This window comes from Morchella importuna, assembly GCF_003444635.1.
Source record: "Morchella importuna strain M04M26 chromosome Unknown Morimp01GS001, whole genome shotgun sequence".
Classification (NCBI taxonomy): Eukaryota; Fungi; Ascomycota; class Pezizomycetes; order Pezizales; family Morchellaceae; genus Morchella; species Morchella importuna.
In genome coordinates this window covers 1,276,515-1,296,685 of record NW_025763398.1, presented here as the reverse complement: position 1 = coordinate 1,296,685, position 20,171 = coordinate 1,276,515, and the positions used below count along the sequence as shown (strand labels likewise).

Sequence of the window (20,171 nt, the reverse complement as noted above, 5' to 3'; positions counted from 1 at the left end):
TGGGACCATAAGAATAGGACAAAGGTATGTTATCAATTCCAATACTTTACTAGGTGTCATTGTAGGTAGTGAGTCACGGGAGCGAGTCACAAACATGGAAATGAGATGAAACCCTAACCCTGTTTTTGAGCTCCAGATTAAATTTTTTGACTCCCACTAAGTATCGGTGAATGAAGAGTCATCCTAGATTTGTGCTGGCTTTCCGGTATTGAAGAAAGTATGCTGATGTGGTAGTGACCTTGAGAAATGCACGGATAGCAATTTGCTGGTTATGACTCGGAGGTCTCGAGAAATGCTCAAAGAAATCCATTGCTAAGGCTAAAGTCCTTTAGCGACATGTACTTAACGAGCCTTCGTCCTAGATGCGAACTAGGTATACTTAAGTACATATACTTCCTTTATTTTCTGTAGAAACGGAAGTGTGATTTTGACGTGACGATAATTTAAACGATGGATTAGAGTGCACTTTCTATATTACACATGTAGCATTAGTATATGTAGGTATGTACATGTAGTCCGAGCCAAGTCGGTTAAAGACTCAGCGGCTCAAGCTTTTCTTTCTCTTGGTATCTGACTGTTCTAACGGGTAGCCGCTGTGGCAATTATGCCAAGTCCCAGTCAACGACCCCTCATACCTTGATAAACTGACTCTTCTCCTCCAAAATTCTCCATTCCTCCACAACTTGAATTCCCCTAGTCCATAACCAAAAAGTTCTCCTAGGATAACAATTATCTATCAAAACTATTTTCCCGCACTTTTAAACAGTCTCACTACTTCAATGGCTGACAACGGCATTCCCCCGGTTGTAGCTGCTGATGCTGCTGCCGCTGCTGCTACTGAGGCACCAGCAGTTGATATTAAGGCGGAAGATATCCAGGCCGATAATGCTGAAAACATTGATAGCGCCCAAGAAAACAAGCAGGGGGGCGCGAAGTCAAAGAGGAAGAGTCTCTTGACGTTCCAACAGAGACTAAAGACGAGCCTGTAGCCGATGTTAAAGAAGAGAATAAAGATGAGCCTGCTTCTGCTGACGCGAAGGAAGAGACAAAAAATGAACCCGCCGCCGATGTCAAGAAGGGAGAACCAAAGACCGAGGCAACAGGTCATAAGACTTGGGTGCAAAAATTCCGGAGCAACGTCAAGTTCGATGCTACAGTGCTTCCTGAGTCAGATGATCCAGTCGAGATGCGCAAGCAGGTAAGATTTTTTAGCCTATTCCTCTAGGCGACTCTTGTATTTTGCAAAATGTTAATAATTCCCAATTTTGTGCTGCAGGTCGAATTCTACTTTTCGGATTCAAATTTGCCTTACGACAAGTTTCTCTTCGGCCTTGTCGGCAAGGAAAACAAGCCAGTACCTCTCAAACTTGTCGCATCATTTAAGAGAATGAAACGTTTCACCAACCGTGATACACTCGTCAAGGCTTTACAAGAAAGCGAAGTCTTGGACCTCGCTGGAGATGCCGGAGAAGAAACCATCAAAAGGAAGATCCCATTGGACATCACCGAAGTTATTCCCCGGAATACACGACGGGAGGAAGGGCCAGAATCCGTAAAGTCCATGGCCGAGTCCGCCAATGTATACAACCGAACCGTCGCCGTCGGGCCGATCACTGATAAAGCGATCAATAAAAGCATCTATGCGGTATGTTTTGACACCATCTTATATCTAATTCATTTTGGAAGGCGCATAACTTATGATTATTTCTATAATGAACAGAAAGGGTTTGGGGTAGAAACTCCTTCTACTCAGGTGGACATCGAAAAGTTTTTCGACCCCTTTGGTCCTATCTGTGGAGTCAGGCTTCGCCGCACAAACTATGGAATTTTTAAGGGATCAGTCTTCGTCGAGTTCACCAGCGATGAAGCCTCAGAAAAATTTATGGCATTGGAGGAAAAACCTAAGTGGGAAGGCAAAGACCTATTGTGGAAATCAAAACTGGAATATGTTGAGGGGAAAATTCAAGACATTAAAGACGGAGTAGTACAGCCAAAACGCGGTAATGAGAGGAAGAATAGCGGTGATGGGAAATCTGGTGGTGATAGGGGTAAAAATAATTCCAACCGCGGCGGTGGTGGTCGTGGTGGTAACCGGAATCGTGGCGGGCGTGGCGGGCGCGGAGGACGTGGAGGACGAGGAGGGCGCGGAGGGTCCAATGACAGGCACAATAATAGAAGCGACAAGCCTAACAATCCCGAGGGAGCCAAGAAAAACGAGAATGGCATCCCACAGCTCAAAAGCAGCTCGGAAGTTAATACCTCTACTCAAAATGAAGCCGCTAAAAGGAAGGCCGCAGACGATGGCGAGAATGGCTTGAAGAAAGCCAAAACTGATGCATCCCCGGTTGCCTGAGGCTTCGCATAATAATGGCAGTGGTGATTGACCCCGATAGGGGGTATCTGTAATATAGACAGGGTTGGTTTCTTTTACTTTTACTTTTCATTTCTGTTAAATACTCAGGAAATATTTAAAAGTGCTTTTTTTGTGTCTCTTTCTCCATCTTGTATTTTTTAGGCAGGAAAGAGAAACTTCTCGGGATCTTGTCCTCACAAGCGTTATGTTATGATCGTCGTAACTTGTTTGCAAAGCTACGGATAACGAACAAGCCAATTATTCCAATCGCCCGAGACGTTACCCGATCAATTAATCCTGGGAATAATTCCTAGATTTTGGTATAAGTATCTCGGCGTGCGATATCTTTTACGAAGATATAGTTCTTGGACATAAGTCACCGTCCTCGCGCCAAAACCCAAAAACGGCGAAATCAGCCCTTTTCAAATAGCCCCAGCACCCACAATTTTAAGATATAACTTATACAAATTGGTAGAATACAAATTAATGATTAGGAAAATCATCTGGAAGTTCTTAATCTCAAAAATAAACACTGTAACATTGTTGGTATAGCATTTTATTCAGCTGTTCTCTGAAACTGTGCCAAGATCTCAAATTTGTATGGGGTCTTGGCAAAATTCGACCAAATCCCATAACTCTCCACATATTTGATGAAAAGAGCTATAGCTTAGAATTTATGTCCCTCTATAGTGTATATTCCTATACTGAAAGTTATATGGTAATTGATAAAGAATTGAGGGTTCGAGAAGGTGCCCATTTTGGTCAGTTTTGGTGTGTTTTGCTTAAAGTTGGTGACTTATGTACAATAGAGTAGAAATTCATCGTAGAAATATTGATAGCTTTATCTCAAGCCGGACAATCGTTATGATATCAGTACATCAATGTACCTACATACTCGAGTAGGCCTTTGGGTGCAATTATATTGCTTCAATAAATCGAAAGTTATGTAAATATTCGATCTATCATTGGTATCTAAGAGCAAGCAAATCTAGTTGTGTAATGGACATACCTACATGTAGGTACTTAGCAGTAAAAACATGAAGTAGATAGTGGCTGAGTTTTATGTACATGTATGTAACACCATATATCTGGCAAGATCTGTGTGAGTCACCTCGTATCTATCTAATCTTCACAGCCCTGTAGCTGAAATGACACTACTGATGCTGTAGTAGCGCACAGGTAATAAGTACCTGTTGTCCTCGTTCTCAAGCTTGCCCCTCTTAAACTTCTAACACATTACCGAATGCAATGGACCTCCCACCACTCCTACAACTTCCAACAGAGATACTCATAAACATCCTCAAATTCACAGCTTCCTCTCCCGGTTCTTATATAACACTTTTAAAGCTTGCACAAACCTGCTCACACCTGCACCACGCGATTTTCTGTTCAGAAAATGATTCTATATGGCGTGGTGCTGCATTGACGCTCGGGATTCATGAATCTTTGCAACTCGAACAAATCCTGTATCCTGGCTCTTCAGCCGTCCAACGTCGTCTTTGGCAAAATGTTGTAAAGTTGAGTCTCGGGTGGTCGCGCCCATTTCCTGTCGCAGCACCAACAGCACCACGATTACAAAAGGTTCCAAAAGAATTGCCTCCACCAGATAGGAACGGAGACTGGTTTGGAAGGAGAACTATAGAACTGTTCACTTATGGCGAAGGAAGTCGCAAAGGTGCGGCATACTTGAGTAAACACGCCAGTGTCAAAGATGATGGCTGTGTGGTTTTCCAGATACGACCTGAGAAAGCTCTTACAGCCACAAATTCTATGACTAGACTTGTTACCGGTGTTTTGGATCCTGCATTCGGTAAGGTACAAGCAGTTGCACTTGAGTGGAAAGCTCAAAATCAATGGACGGCGGCACCTTTCCCTACATCAGCTGGTTTCCTTGTTGAGGAAAAGAATGGTGAATATAGAGTGCGCGCGGTAGATGCACCAGAAATGGGGTTATCACAATTATGGAACCTAGGAAAGAGAGCTCCTGACCGCTTTGTTGCAAATGGGGAGATCCTAGTTGCGGTGACTTTTCCAGACCCGACTAGCTCAGTCGCGGCAACGCAGATTCCAAGTAACTTGTTATGTGTGGAGTCTGTGGGGACAAACACAGAAGCGGAGAGTAAAGTGGTATGGGAGTTTGACTTGAGTAGAGAGTGGGTAGAGGATGAACCGTATACTAGCTTTCCACATCTCAAGAATTTCCACATCACAAGGTAAGTTCTTTTCTTCTTCGAATCTATTATCAACTATAAATAATAACTATTACATATAGAAAGCATCTTGTTTGCCTCGTGACTCGCCATCCATCTTCAACTCTTGGGAAACTCACAAGAACTAATTTCATTGTGATATCCCTTGAAACTGGAATCGTCGTAAAAACAATGAAGTTTCCAGTTAAATGTATATCTACGAACACACGCGCCGCGTTCACCACCGCCTTCTCGCACGATTTTTTGCTGACGGACACATACATTGTATCGGGGGGTATCGGGGGAGTTCTGTTGGTCTGGGACTATTCTAAAGATCGCAAAGGGCCGATATATGAAATACCAAACCCCATTGACTCCGATGCAAATAACGTCGAAGATACTCCAGGATTTCCTCGGCAGTACTCATCTCTATCCTTGAGTGTTGATGGTCGATTTGTAGGGGCCACGACTAGTGATAAGTTATGGCTATTCGATATGGTTGAAAAGAAGGTCCACGGAATTTATAGTAATGGTCGCAAAATCAAAAAGAGCGATTTTTATACCAAGAATCCGTTTGATGATTTTCCTGCTGGTGTATGGTGTTGGTGGAGAGAATGGCGAAATTGTAGGAACGTCAAGACAGGAGAGGTGGGGTGGGAGGAGATAAAGGGCTCCGAAGGAGTTGCATATCTGACGGATCTAGGCAATGAAGGAAGTCTTATGAATACGAGGGGTATTTTGCAGAATACAGGAAGTCCTGGGGAGATAACATATCTACTACATGCAAATGACGGGAATGCGCCCACCAGAGGGGTTGTGGGGAAAGGATTTAGAGGAGTAAGGTCGTATGAAAAGAGTGTATATTGGATGGGTTATAAGGGGGTGATTCTTGATTGGGCCTTCTTGGTGGTGGTACCAGTGGTGGTTGCACTGATTGTTGCAATTCTGATTCGGTTTGAGGCAGTTTGAAGCGACCCGTCGATCTTATCATTGATTTTTAAGTTTATCATAGTTTAAATAGCGAGTTGTTCATCTCATGGAATTTGTTGTGCATTCCTTTACCCAAATGTTCATTGCTGTGTGGTCCTTCACAATTGATCACTCACTGAAGACTAAGATCTTATCTTATCTTGACCGAAGCCCAAAGCATTTGCCTATTATGTACCTAAATTGTTCGCGCACGTGAAAAATAACCCAGAGTAGAATGGTATTCAGGTAAGAAGCACGCGCTAACAGAGTTTTATCATTGAGGAGGCTCTGCTGCAGGGAGCTCATGCGATGTGATGGTGGGGCTGCAGCGTGGCGGAGAGAGCTAGGGTACGAGAACCTTCGATGGAATGATGATGGTTGGCTGTTGAAGTGAACTTTGGCCTTGTTTAGTGGGGGAAGGGGGGAAAAGCGTTGTGTTGTTTGTTTTGGCCTCAACGTCGTGAGACCAGTGCAATCAAAAACAAAAGCAAAAAGCCACCACAAGAAACAAATATCCTTCCTGCTGAAAGTGGAACAGCCTAACCCCTCGCTGGACGACCTCATTTCATTTCTGTGCCGTTCGGTTCATCGTCATTTCATCCCCTGCGTCAGTTCGTCTCTCGTCCCTCACCCTTCTCCTTTCTGCTGTGAGTAACAGACAGTACATACTCTACACCACCTACCACCACCAAACTATCTACCTCAGCACAGAACACTACCGTACCAAACAATAACTCTGTTCCTTGCCGCATTTGTACATTCCAGTCGCACGAGCGGCCGCTTACTTTATCGGCCTCCTTGCGCTCCGGATCTCTCTCCTCAACCGTACGCGAGAGTGTTTCCTCATTACCTACCACCTCTGCACGGGCCCCCTCTCGGTAATTTGATTTCATCACCACTCGGTGCTTAAAGACTCGGTCGCCCGTCCCTGTCTTCATTTGCTCTACAACTTTCCCGGGACACCAGTTGCCAGTTGCGAATCATGTCTGTTAGAGATACACAGGCAGAAAACCTTTTGGCTCTGCTGAAAGGAAGTGGTGAGTTGATTCTTCCTACCCTCGCAGCTCATATTTCGAGATTTGCGACCTCGACCCCAAATATTTAGTACAGAGATTCTAAATACGGATATATGGTTATAGATGTTGATCAGAAGATTGCCGAATTTGCAAATATCAAGTCGCAGGTCAAGCACCAACATGTGCAGGTATGACACCAACCCAGGATTATACCGCCGAATTCTTCGAAACTAACTCAAACCCAGACAGAAGCCATAGGCCCCTTATTCGAAGCTTGTCGTCTCGGAGTCTCGTCCCCTAACAATACACTATCTCTTCACGCCCTCTCCTGCCTCGGACATCTGATTAAAAGAGTTACCCTCCAAGACGTCGCTCGCATCCGCCCGCATGTCGCCCACATACTCCCAGTTCTCATTGAAAAGCTCGGCGATCAGAAAGACAGGTGTCGATCAGTAGCTCTGACTGGATTATTGGATCTATGGAAGAGTTCTGGCCCTGATGTGGAGAGAGGGATTAAGGAGCTTGGTTTTGGGAGTAAGATCCCTAGGTGCAGGCAGGAGAGTTTGAATTGGCTGCTGCAGGTTCACCATAGCCAGCAGGGCTTTTCTTTCAGGAGCTTTACACCGTTTATGATCAAGATGCTTGAGGATGCTAGCGAGCCTGTTAGAGAATCTGCCAAAGACGTTGTTGTGGAGCTATTCAAGTGAGTGGCTTTGTTCCTATACAGAAAAGTTTTAAGCTAACCTTCTGAAAAGGAATGCGCCGGATCATGCAAAATCGGACCTTAAAAGAGAGTTACAGAATCGACAAGTCCGAAAAGCAATTGCTACATATATTGTGAGTCAACTTGGGATACCTGGCGGCGAAGCAGAAATGCGGAATACTGTGAGATCCCCGGAAGGACATGAAGAAGAAGTGGAAAGTGTGAAGGGAGGAAAAAGCGTTGCAGGTAGTATGGCTTCGTCGGTTTATGTTCAGAGCATGCCCGGAAGTGAGATGGAAAGTGGTATCGAACCATTATACGTCAACACGAATCGTGAGCTGGAGGAGATTATGCACAGTATGGTCGATGCATTTGAGGGAAGAGAATCAGAAGGAAACTGGGCAGCTAGGGACAAAAATGTCACGAAGCTTAGGCAGCTGGTCAGAGGAAACGCCTATAAAGATTACCAAACAACGTTTCTTGTGTCATTAAAATCGCTCCTGGACGGCATCCTTAAGACGGTCAACTCTCTGCGTACAACAGTAGCCACGAATGGTGGTCAGCTATTGAAAGATTTAGCGAAAATCATTGGCCCGGGCCTTGACCCTATGATGGAGATCCTCATGATGAACCTTATTAAGCTCTGTGCAGGAACGAAAAAGATTACATCGCAATTGGGAAATGTCACAACAGCTGTGCTGATTTCAAACATTTCATATCATGTGAAGCTTGTACAACAACTACTAATTGCATGTAACGACAAGAATGTTCAACCAAGGAGCTATGCAGCTGGGTGGTTAAGAATCCTTTTGGAGACTCACATAGATCAAAAGGGGTATATCGAACATTCTGGGGGGACTGATGTGATTGAAAAGTGCATCAAGAGGGGCTTATCAGACGCAAATCCGGGGGTAAGAGAAGGGATGAGATCAACATACTGGCTGTTCGCCTCCATTTGGCCGGCGCGAGCTGAGGCGTGAGTGATCCTTTTCAATCGTTGAGACTAATGCATCCAAATACTGACTTTTATAGGCTTATGGATACTCTGGACTCAAGCTCGCAGAAACTACTCCAAAAAGGCAACCCGAACCCTGGCGCAACAGCAGCACCAAAAGGCGTATCAAATCTACGCCAGCCATTAGGAAGAGGCCCTGCTCCAGGAAGGCCTTCAGTAAAGGAGGCGATTCTTGCGTCGAAGAAGAGCCGTGGAGAGCTTAGACCTCAAGCTGGGCCTACTGATATGGGGCCTCCTGCTGCTACTCAAAGCGGTCTGGCCTCTGCGCCTCTTAGGCCCCAGAGACCGCATGTAAAGACAAAAGCTGCTGTGCCTGAAAGAACGCACGCAGATGCCCCATCTGTAAAACGAGAATTAAGCCCCTCGGGCGCATACCAATCTGGCCAAAGGACGTCCCCGCTACAAAATTCTCGTACGAATGGTGTACGGTCACCTCCATTATCGCCTCCAACAAGAAGCTTCCATGACAGGGCGGTTCGAATGCACTCAACGCCCCAACGTCAACAAAGCCCACTTATTGGTAGTTCTGGTAGAAAACTCACTGTACTGGAACAGTTGAATCACAGCGACTGGAGAGTAAGAGTTGAAGGAGTGGTTATAGTTGCCTGTCTTCTTGCCAAAAAGACACCCCCAAATTACGATGGCCAGAAAATGCCAACCCTTCCTCCGAGTGATGTGTTCGCACCAACTTTAGCAAAGCTACTCAATGATCCCCAACCGGAAGTTGTCGAACATGTCGTTGCGCCCGAGGTCCTTGCAGAATTAGTGAAAGTGGTTCCTATGGACCAGATTGTTCCTAAAGTACTCTTGCTAAGTGAGAGTGATGATGCGGAGCACTCCCAACCTATCATGTCGCACAGCATGCCGGCATTGAAAAAGTTGATGACGGAATCCGAATCTGCAGAAATGCTTTTCAAAATCATTACCAGTATGGGGGTATCCGGCGTAGTACCAAGGAAACTAGCTGTTGGTTCATTTACAACAACCCAGAAACGAAAGATTCTCCATGGTTGCCTCATCTGGATGTGCGAAATCGTGGAATCACATCTTAACGGTGCGCAGAACGAATTTTTGAGCGATTCCTCAAACTTCAAGCTATGGACCAATCGTCTGATAGCGATGTTAAACAACACAAGGGTACCGAATTACGGTCCTCTGACTACCCTGTTGAAGAACTTACAGAAGATGGACCCTGAGGCTTTCGATAAGATCCTGATGACGTTTGAGTCTCAGACTGTTAGAGATTTGAAAAAGGCCTGGGGAGTTAATGTTGAGGATGAGACAGAAGCGATAATCATTGAAGAAAAGGTCGCAGACGTGGAACAAGTTCTGGGGTCTGTGCCAAAGATTGGTAAAACGCCAATGAACTCTCAGCAAATCAATGCGTCATCGATGGCGAGAAAGGAATCATCCATTGACGATGATATTTCGTTCTCTAAAGATGATGAAGATATTACTATGATCAGCCTTCCCCCCCTCCCTCCTGCACCCAAAGTAGCCACACCAACACGAGCCAGAGAGAACGAAAAGAAACTCCAGGATTTGCCGCCTCTTCCCACCACACCAATCGACAATACTCCTGACCTCCTTGGCTTGTCAATGCGAAAGTCTGGACGCGCCGATGACAAAACTCCAACCATCAAGGTTTACCAGGATCCAATTGTCGAGTCCAATGGTGCTGTGGCTACAGGCGGGGACAAACAACAAGGTCCTGGATACGGTGAATGGAATAGGACAAAGATGAAGAAGCAAATCAGCAATTCAAACTTGCCAAAGACACCAGAGCACTCCTCCAGATTACTAATTACGCTCATCACAAGGCTACAAAATCGTGAAATCGATACCCAAGCATTCAGGAAGCTGATTGGAATCGCAAGAGAAAATCCGGTTAGGGCTGTCTTGCAAGAGAATAACGGGGAGCACCTGTATGATATCTGGGAGAATGGGAAAATGTTTGACGAGTTACTTATTGCTCTCCTTGAGTACCTTGATGATGAATCTGTAAGTTTAATTCCTCGAGGTTTTATTCGTGGAGCGTGTATTGACATACTATTATTATAGATTGATGTGGATAGAGCTGCGGATCTCCGAGTACAAGGGCTTCTAGTACTAAAACAGTTGCTTTCCAAAACTGCACCTTATTTTTCACGACATGAGCCGGCAGTTTTGCGTACACTTATTGATCTACGGGGAAAGTATCCAACACAATCACATGTCACCACCGGCATTGAAGAAATCAGCGAGGAGTTCTTGGCTCTTGTCGACCCATACACAGGAATTGAGGCTATCTTAAACATGATGTTGCCTAAGGATGCACCTGGATTTAGGCCGCCTACCCAAAGTTGGTGCATGGCTCTTAGTTGTCTGGCAGCACTAGTGAGGAGTAGTAAAGCATCAACCCTAGATCCCCAAATGCCTCGACTTGGCGTTTTGGCTGTTAAGGTTTGTGATTATCCAATATCTTCAAGTTTTGTATAAATGGACACTAATTTTTTTCTCAGTCTCTGGATGATGAGGATGCCGAAGTGAGGAGATCGTGCGTATCCATGTGCATTGAGATGCACTGTAAGTTGGGGAACGACGAAAGACTCTTTGATGAAATTTTTAAAGGACTCAAAAGTGGACACCAAAACCTTTTAACTTATTACTTTGCGAAAAGAGAAGGCGAAATGAGGCAATGACAGTAGTTGGCTTTGGGCATGTGCCCGTGGTAGCGCTTTGTACTGTTTCTTTTCTTTTCGTTATATAGGGTAAGGCTTGTGAAAAGTTGGTTTTTAAAGCATTGTTCATGTGGCGCCGAGGTTTATGGGGTGTTGTAAGAGTGTCAGCGGTAGTAGGTTTTGTTTTAATCACTTCTACTTTGGAGTTCCTTCTTTTCCTGTTTTTATTTATAGCTCGTGGTGTTTTGCGCATAATCAGGTTGCTTTTGTTAACTATTATTCCTTCCTTTGCTTTTATTTTCTGTATTTATCTTGGATTCGCATATTTCTATTTAGTTCTACCATGCGAGACTTTGACCTTTTTTATACCTGGGGCAATGGGGATAAATGGTGTTAATGCTTCATTTCATATAAACATTTACATGATTTCATAATTATGGCCTGTCAATTGAACTACTCGTCGCTGCTACAATGTGTTCCCTGTGTAATGATACAGACGACAAAATTGTTGGACTGAATCCACATCTTATACTTTGGAGGCCAAAGCTGAGTGAAGGTATTCGCTGAATACTAATCCATACCATTCCATCATGGAATGAAATGCACAACGGAAACCCTGCATAATATCAGCTCCGAAATGCACTCTATTTCTTTCAGGTCCGCGATTGCTTTGTTGCTTTGCTGCCCGCCATCAAACCCTTGGCATATATATACATACACAGCACCAGATACGCTACCCCCCCCCCCCAATGACACCAGCTCCACGGTTCTATGCATCCAGCAATTGTTTATTTAGAATCCTTGGCGCCTCTCTCGAACTCGATAATCTGCTTGCTCCAGTCTACCCCAACCACCATCCAATGTTAGCAAAGACCAAAGCCAAAGCCAAACCAAGCCAACCACACACAAAACACCTAACGGAAATGGGATGGGGATGAGGAGGAGCACTACTAACATCGACTCGGAAAGAACCGGTCAGGGTCTGGCATACGCGTGCGGTATTCCCGCTCGGCGCTCAACTTCCACATGAGCGCAACGCAGCCCCCGATGACGCCGAACATGATAGCCGTGTTTCCCTTCCAGTTTGCGGGTCGCGAGTACCAACCACCGGAGGGTGACCACACGTGCTTTGGGTATCTGTGAGAGGGGGAGCATTCATGTTAAAATACTGTGAGCCCGGACACCCCCCAGTGATGGATGTGGGGGGAGAGGAGGAAGAGGGGTGTAGTTACGGGATTTTGTCGCCGCCGCCCTGTGGGGTTTTTTTGTTAGCTGGAGCTTTCTCGCTTGGGAGCGGATGGAGAGGAGGTGAGAGCTACCATGACTGTTTTGTTTGTGGGTTAATTGGATTGTGGTGAGGTTGGTTTTGGGTATTGTTGGTGCTTGAATATTACAAGCTGTGAAGTGTGGAGGTCCAGGTTCCGGATGCCAAGAGTCAATGTTGATGTGGGGCCGACTGGGATCATGCCTTATCACTCGATGATATATTTTGTTTGAACACGAATCGTGATTGGTCGTTATTCAACGTCTAAAACGACCCTTAACCTATAATGGAAGGATGCCCATATCTCTACCGATCAACAGCATTTGAGGGAGTAGAAGATTTGGGTTCCCGGAATTTTCCATTGGTATCTTTTATTGTATTGGCGCGCCTCTTGGTGATTGGTTATCCTGACTACTAGGCCATCTCTAGGTTCAAAGACCTCCTCTCATGCCTGGGAAGCTCGTAGGCCACTAGTTGTCGAGTTCGTCCAACTAGAGACCCTCGTGTTCCTTATATCGCATCGCTCGCTCGTGTTTTGTGTTGGATTCAAAAATTCATAAAATACGCAACTGATAAAAGGAAAATCCAACGATGTCAGAGTGACAAAAATTTTTGAAAGGGGAGTAAGACATCCAGTACATGTAGAGACACCCGTAAAGTTAAGATTAGGTCTACTAGTGTTTGTGCGGGTTATTGGTCTTGAATTTTTTGATAACCCCGTGAAGTCTTGTTATACCCGGTGCGCCCAGGAGAGCAAATTATGCTTCATAGTCACCTAAGGGCTAAGAGGTATTAGTTAGAACCGCATTGTTCTCAACTACACACATCAAAGCCTCCGGAGGTTGTAGAGCAGCGTTTTAGGGCTCTAATATACCATTAAATTTACAAGGACTGCATGCGCAAACTAGGCCACGACTTGCTAAACGTCAGCATTAACCATCACCACCTTGGACATAGTTATATTTTTGCTGCCATTAAATTGTAACTGCAGCACATTGCTCTATCAATACATATGAATTCCAAGGTGAAGGCTCGATGGATCCGTGCCCCCCCCCCCCCCCCCCGCCTCGCCATCAGCAACCATGCCAGTTGAAAACCGAAAAATTCCCATCCGGACTGAATCCCCCAAGAAGATAATTAGCGAAACTCAAAACCAGGCGCGGAGTTAATAAAGCAGAAAGATAGAAAGAACAGCAAGTCAGGTTTTGAAAATAGAAAATTATTGCATTCATCTAGACAGCCTCTGTGGGCTGCCGATCATACGACAATACATTCTCATCATTCGTCTGTAAAGGAAGTGGAAGGGCAGGGGGCGAGAGATCGGGAGAAGGCTTTACTTACACTTGACATGGTAGATAGTCGGCTCGCTTCTAGATGATTGGTTAGTGATACACTGAATAATTGGTGCCAGAGATTGTAGCCCTCTTAGTAATGCACATCAAGATATTAGTAGTCGCATTGTAGATGGAATATTAGAGTTGAGGATGGGGCGAAGTTAGTTGAAAATAGTGTTGTGGATAGGTGGGGAATGGGAGTATGTAGAGGAGAATATAACAGAGGGATCCTTGGCTCGTGATGTCAAGTGCGGCGCGGGCCGTACCTAGCGAACTCATGTGGGTGGCCTTACAGGGCTCAGGGCTAGCTCGCGTCACAGATTATCACCTGCCACCCAGATTTAAGCTTTTTTTTTCTTTCGCAATGTTAATCGCCTTAAACGCGTTGAGACCCTTAGGTCTCTTACTATCTCCAGCATTCTAGGTATACTTAGATGGTAGCTTTTGAAAGTAGATATAGTTAAATTAATCATCGAGTGTTTTATCACTACGTGGTTATGGTCTATAAGAGGGTAGCCATGCCAGTAGGTCATGATGGTGCGCAAAGTTATACATCATATATAGAATCACTTTTTGTAAAACTTATCGACACATCTTTCTGGAGATCATTGGCCCTCGGTTATTACTTCGCTGTAGTGTGGTAGCACATATTGTAATAAGTAAAGATGTAGTACTTGTAGTTACATGTAGTGTCGTGGTATTAAGCCAGACTGAGAGGACACCACGGTCTGTACAAGTATAGGTGTTAGCAGCGGGTAGATAAAAAGAGCGGGGGACTCCATCCCGAGTATATCATCATCGATAGAAGTGATCAGAACCATACTGCATACTACATGTAGTCACTCAAGAGTGGAAGTTCACTGTCGATAAAACTACATGCGCTCACGAGCTGAGTACTACACGCACCTCCTTACATTGTTGCGCCCCTACGGAATTTACGTACATGGAAGGGGAACGAGGAAATATTTCAAACAATGTGGCCGCTTAGTTCTGGCCACTTCTTCTAATTACAAAGCTATTATTTCACGGGCCGGACCAGCGTAATGAAAGTCTGGCCTTACAGACGACTATATACAACTACAACTCGCCCCGCCCTCAAACCAACATGGACTCCCGCCGATAGTTATCATTAATAGGATGGAAGGTCTAGATTACATTGACTAACTTTTTCTCTTGGGTGATCTGTTTGCTACTACATGCTGGCCGTTGCCATCTACTAAATTCACGTGAGTGGTTAGCGTACGGAAATGATCAAATTACAAGTTTTCGGGTTTAGAGCGGGGTGCCTAACTACGGTCGTAATTAAACGATCCTAGGGACTAAAGGGGGAAGAGGTGAGTATCTCTAAGAATTGGGCCCCCGGGAGGAGGGGGGCTATGAGGAAATGCGGGCAATCCCTCTAGCTCAGTCCCTCGGAAAATTCAAAAATTCAAAAAAAAATGATAGAGGATTGCCCCCTCTTTGCGGAGGCAGGGGCAGGCGCAGAGAAAATAAAAAAAGAGGGAACAGGAACGACATAAGTCCTCTCTCGATCCCTCGGAAACTCCCAGAGACCAATAGAGGACTGCTCTCCTCCTTATAGAGGAGCACAAAAAAGATGGGACAGGCAACCCACGTGCAGGAGCAAAAACCAAAAAGGTTAGAGAGTGAGGGGGAGAGGGGAGGGAGAGCGGGGGGGGGGGGGGGATCGGGAACGTACTCACAGGCATAAAGGGGAAAAAAGCTTAGGGGGGCAATAATGGGATAAGTCCTCCTGGTGAAGGAGCGCGGGGTTGGGACCGGAACTGGGGACAGGAAACCCACGAAAAGATGGGAAAGAGGGGAATGGGGCGCCCGCTGGGAACGGGGGGGGTGGGGATGGCACAGATCCTCTCTCAGTCCCTCGGGACCCCCCCAGAGACTGATTGAGGACTGCGCTCCTCCTTTCGAAGGAGCGCAAAACGTTTGGGCCGCGGCAGAGGGTGGCGGGGCGGGGACGGGATGGAGGGCTGGGCGACGGGGGACGGGGGACAGGGACAGGGCAGGAAGGAGCCGCGGCAGGAGCAGGTAGAACCCCTTCTCAATCCCTCGGAAACTCCCAAGGATCGATAAGGGGCTGCTCCCCTCCTAGCGGGGGAGAGACACCTGCAACCTGGGCCGGGGCTGAGGCTGGGGATGGGGCGCGGAGGGCAGCCAGAGAGAAGGCCAGCCGGGACAGGCAGAAGCACGACCAGGCAGCGAACCCCCAGCCCACACGACCCACCCCCTACTCCGCACGGCCCGGCCAGAGGGCCGGCCAGCAGCCCACAACCCAGCCAGAGGGCCAGCCCACACAACCCCAACCGGAGCACCAGCACACACACCCCAGAGGGGCCAGCCCTCAACCTGGCCGCACCCCGGGCCGCACCAGGCCACACACCCCGGGGACCAGCCCCAACCACACCCACAGGAACCAGCCTGCACCATGCCCAAAGGGCACCCCAGGACACACCCAGCGTTTATCCCCTGTGGGGGGACCAGCCCTCACCCAGCGGCACCCCAGCACACCCCAGCGCACCCACACACCCAACAGGGGGACGGCCCTCCGGCCAGCACACACCCCGCCCAAACAACCCCGCCCCACAGCCCCACCCCACCCCACAGCCCCACCCCACCCACACGGGCCCACGCCCACCCCACAAAACACACCCCGCCCACACCCCACCAACACAAGCCCGCGCCCAGCCCACCCAGCTAACACAGGGGAACCCCCTCCAAAGCCGGCCGGCCACAAGCCGACACACAAAGCCAGAAGAGGAGTTCCCCCTGGAGAAAAGAAAAGAAAAAGGTGAGAGAAGGGGGCAAGAGTGCTGCTTATTTAAAGCCAAAGTGCCAAGATTGTATCATGTTTTTCGCCGACGGGGGCTAGGCGTGGCCGTAGACTGTAATCCGGGTGTTTGCATGTTGGCGTGTCTCTATGGGGATGAGAGGTGCTGGTGGTGTGGATCATGAGTAAATGGGTCGATTGGCAATAGCACTTGGTGGTCGCAATTGGCTTCAATCGAGAGTACCTAGGTGAATGTAATTCAAAATAGTTAATATATTCTATCATATATCATGTCGACCCACAAACAATAAACACCCCCCCCCCCCCTGCCCCCAAATCCCAATAACAGGAAAGGAATCTAATAGTGTAGGTGTGTGTGTAGGTAGCTAGCTAGTCCGAGTGAGATCGTGTGATCCAGCTAAAAGGTCTATCGTGGGAGGTAACGAAAAAGAAGAAAAACAGAGAAAAAGGACATGAAACTCGTCATCATCTATGAGTTAGTGCATTAGTGAAAGAGAGAGAGAAAAAAGAGAGAAAAAAGGTATCTCCGCCCAATGCCCCCCCCCCCCCCCCCGGACCCCAGTCCACTCCAGTCCAGTCCACTCCAATCCAGTCCAGTCCAATACAAAAAAAGCCTACTCCACAAGCCATTATTTTTAACCCAAAAGCGCAAAAGAAAGCAAGCCCCAATAAAATAAAAAAAAGAAACGTCAATACAAGCTATGAGAAAAATAACAAAAAAAGAAGAGAAAAGAGAAAAAAAGACCCATAGCATATCACAACTATGACTCCTCCTTCACCACCGTCTCCACAACCCTAAACGCGCCACTCGCGCCCTTCCCCCCCTTCTCCGCCCTCTCATACGCCTCCGCGCTGCGGTCCATCAGTGTCTCCAGCTCCGCATCACTCAGCACCTGCTGCCCCGCCTGCACAACATTCACCTTCTCAAAGTCCTCTCTCAGCAATATGCTGCTCAGCTCGTCATGATCATTACCAGCCCCCGCCCCCGCCGCCGGCACCGCCGCCACAACACTCTTAAACTTCCCCTTCTGTATGACCAGCTTCTCGAGGCGCCGCTTGCCATCCGCCTTCTCGAGCAGCGTCTGCTCGACCGTCGCGGCCGTCGCAAACCGGTACACAATGACGGGCTTCCGCTGGCCGATCCTGTGCGCGCGGTCCTGCGCCTGCAGGTCCTGCTGCGGGTTCCAGTCGCTGTCAAAGAGGATCACCGTGTCGGCGGCGGTGAGGTTGATGCCGAGGCCGCCCGCGCGCGTGCTGAGGAGGAAGAGGTTCCAGCCGGCGTCGTGGTTGAAGCGGCGGATCTGCTCGCGGCGGTCGGCCTGGCTGACGGCGCCGTCGATGCGGCAGACCTGCCAGCGCCGCAGCGTGCTCGCCCACTCCTCGATGATGTCGAGCATCTTGGAGAACTGAGAGAAGATGAGCACCTTGTGGCCGCGCGCGAAGAGCGCGGGGACCAGCCGCTCGAGGAGCATCATCTTGCCGGACTCGGTGACGATGGTGTTGTCCGGGTCGCCGGGGAAGGGCCAGTAGAAGAGGTGCGGCGAGTTGCAGGCTTGTCGGAGCTGCATGACGAGGTTCTGCAGCTTCTTGTTGCCGGCTTCTTTGGTGGCGTTGAGGAGTTTGAGCTGGTATTCGTCGACGGGGATGATCTCCTCCTCGTCGGAGCTCTCGTTGAGCTTGGCAAAGAACTCGCGGTCCTCGAGTTCTTTGTAGGAGGTGTTTTTACGGCGGGTAGAGCGTGTGCTGCGCGCTTTCTTGGGCTGCGGCGTGGTGGAATCGTCGTCGTCGTCGTTTTCCTCGAGTTTGCGCTTTTTGGAGGCCGCGGCGTCTTCTTCGAGCTTGCGCTTCTTTGTGGCATCGCTGCCGACGAGCTTCTCGATGAGCCATCTGCGGCCCTCATGGTTGAGGAGCTTCCCGTAGAGGTCCTTCTGCGCCTGCGTGAGGGGCGCATAGAGGACGTACTCGCGCTTCGGGGGCAGCATAGTCTCGACGTCGGTCTTCATACGGCGGAGCAGGAACGGCTTCAAGATGGCGTGGAGGCTGCCGACAATGTTTGACTTTTTCTGCTCCTCGAGCCACGCGTGGTGGCCCTCCTTCTCCTGGATGGCGCTGAAGTCGAACCAGTTCTGGAAGCTGTCGAGGTCGTCAAAGATGTCGGGCAGCAGGAAGTTGAGCAGCGACCACAGCTCCGAGAGGTTATTCTGCAGCGGCGTGCCCGTGAGCAGGAGCCTGTTTGCGGAGGTGTACGACTTGAGCTCGCGCACGAGCTTGCAGTTGAGGTTCTTGATGCGGTGGCCCTCGTCGATGATGATGAACTTCCACGCATACTTCTGCAGGTGCTTGCGGTCGTTCATGATGAGCTCGTACGACGTGCAGATGATGGGGAAGTCCTTGCCCATCTTTGCCATGCGCGTCCTGCGCATCTCCTCGCGCTCCACCGGCGTCCCATGGTACATCAGCACCGGCATCTCGGGCGCAAACCGCTCAATTTCATCCACCCAATTGCCCAGGGTGCTAACAGGCGCCACCACCAGGAACGGCCCATTCGTGCCCTTCTCCTTCAGGAAGGCCAGGAACGAGATGGTCTGCAGCGTCTTGCCGAGCCCCATCTCGTCCGCCAGGATGCCGTTGAGCCCGTTCTCGTACAGCGAGACGAGCCAGTCGAGGCCCTGCAGCTGGTACGGCTTCATGACGCCGCCCGTAATCAGCTTTGGCTGCCGTGCGGAGCGGAGGTCCTTCTGCAGCCCCAGCTTCAGATCCGTCGGCTCCTGCGCGTTGGCCAGCGCCTCGGCGGTGCTGCCGGACTCCTTCAGCTCGTCCTTGGCGAAGTAGTCTGAGATTGCCGTCTTGCCCTTTGCCTTTGTCGGCTTGCGGCCCGGCTTCTTCTTCACGGCGGCGGCGGTGGCGCCCTTACCCTGCGGTTCCTCCGCCGCGGCAGCAGCAGCGGCATTGTTCCGTCCGCTTTTTCTCACCTCTGTGGCGGGTGTGGGTGCGGTGGCGGTGGTGGTGGTGGTGACGGGTGGTGCGGCGGCACGGGCACGGCGGTCCTCCTCCTCAGCCCGGGCGGCCATCTCTTGCTGCTGCTTGAGCAGTTTGTCGGCCATGATGTTTGCATAGACGCTCGACTGCTTTATGAGGAAGTCGAGGCGCGCACGCTGCATCGGAACCGCTGCGGCAAGAAAAGAAAAAAGTCGGTCAGATTGGTTGGCGTGTCTGGGTGTGGTGGCATTGTTTCTTTTTACTTACGAGGAGGATCTATGGGCGCTGCTACTGCTACTGCTTCTTCTTTTTCCCCCTCTTCTTCCTTTGTGGCGGCGGTATTGGGCTCGTCCTTGTCGGAGTGTGAGCTTGTGGATGTTGCGGGCGTGGATGCGGCGGCGGATCCGGTGGGCGAGCTGGGGGACGTTGAGGTTGTGGTTGTGGTGATCTTGGTGCGGGCGGGCATGGCCATGGCGGTTTGGGGACTGGGTGGTGATGTGCGGATGCTCGAGGGCTTGGACTTCTTTTCTTTCCGAGGCATGAGTGAGTGCTGGCTGTGGGTTCTTTGCCCTTCTTTCTTTTCTTTTCTTCTTTTTCTTCTTCTTCTTCTTTCCTTTGAGAGAAAGAGAGATTGCTGGCTGTTGGTGATGGTGTTGTTGGCGTTGTTGGCGTTGGTGTTTTGTGCCGTGATCTCTCGTTGACTGCAATTGCTCTCTCGTAACAAAGGATTGCGAGGGTTTGCAGCACAGCAGCAGCGAGACGACGCGTTGTTGGAACGCTCGCTCAGGGGTTTCGCGTTGCCACTTAAAGTGGATTCTTGGCTCTTTTTTTCTTTTTTTTCTCTTTTTTTTTTCTTCGAGACCCACAACCCCCGCTGAGGGGC

General features: G+C 48.7%; 5 protein-coding genes across 5 annotated transcripts; 3 read left to right on the top strand and 2 right to left on the bottom strand.

The window, feature by feature from the left end:
* Positions 1–779: 779 nt before the first annotated feature.
* LAJ45_00298 (uncharacterized protein) lies at positions 780–2,353 on the top strand (the record flags this gene model as incomplete). The annotated part of the gene is made up of 4 exons (XM_046109899.1): positions 780–851; positions 905–1,198; positions 1,277–1,645; positions 1,721–2,353. 4 exons carry the CDS (start codon positions 780–782, stop codon positions 2,351–2,353), a joined length of 1,368 nt encoding a protein of 455 aa, XP_045976592.1.
* A 1,248-nt stretch (positions 2,354–3,601) lies between these two features.
* Positions 3,602–5,511, top strand: LAJ45_00297 (uncharacterized protein; the record flags this gene model as incomplete). The annotated part of the gene is made up of 2 exons (XM_046109898.1): positions 3,602–4,566; positions 4,626–5,511. 2 exons carry the CDS (start codon positions 3,602–3,604, stop codon positions 5,509–5,511), a joined length of 1,851 nt encoding a protein of 616 aa, XP_045976591.1.
* Positions 5,512–6,493: 982 nt separating this feature from the next.
* On the top strand, positions 6,494–10,926 carry LAJ45_00296 (uncharacterized protein; the record flags this gene model as incomplete). The annotated part of the gene is made up of 7 exons (XM_046109897.1): positions 6,494–6,548; positions 6,651–6,715; positions 6,773–7,230; positions 7,283–8,206; positions 8,263–10,246; positions 10,307–10,687; positions 10,747–10,926. 7 exons carry the CDS (start codon positions 6,494–6,496, stop codon positions 10,924–10,926), a joined length of 4,047 nt encoding a protein of 1,348 aa, XP_045976590.1.
* Positions 10,927–11,693: 767 nt separating this feature from the next.
* Positions 11,694–12,227, bottom strand: LAJ45_00295 (uncharacterized protein; the record flags this gene model as incomplete). Its single annotated transcript, XM_046109896.1, has 4 exons — positions 11,694–11,746; positions 11,861–12,042; positions 12,138–12,157; positions 12,225–12,227. The coding sequence occupies 4 exons, from the start codon at positions 12,225–12,227 to the stop codon at positions 11,694–11,696; spliced, it is 258 nt and encodes an 85-aa protein (XP_045976589.1).
* A 4,843-nt stretch (positions 12,228–17,070) lies between these two features.
* LAJ45_00294 (uncharacterized protein) lies at positions 17,071–19,760 on the bottom strand (the record flags this gene model as incomplete). Its single annotated transcript, XM_046109895.1, has 2 exons — positions 17,071–19,478; positions 19,556–19,760. The coding sequence occupies 2 exons, from the start codon at positions 19,758–19,760 to the stop codon at positions 17,071–17,073; spliced, it is 2,613 nt and encodes an 870-aa protein (XP_045976588.1).
* Positions 19,761–20,171: the final 411 nt, after the last annotated feature.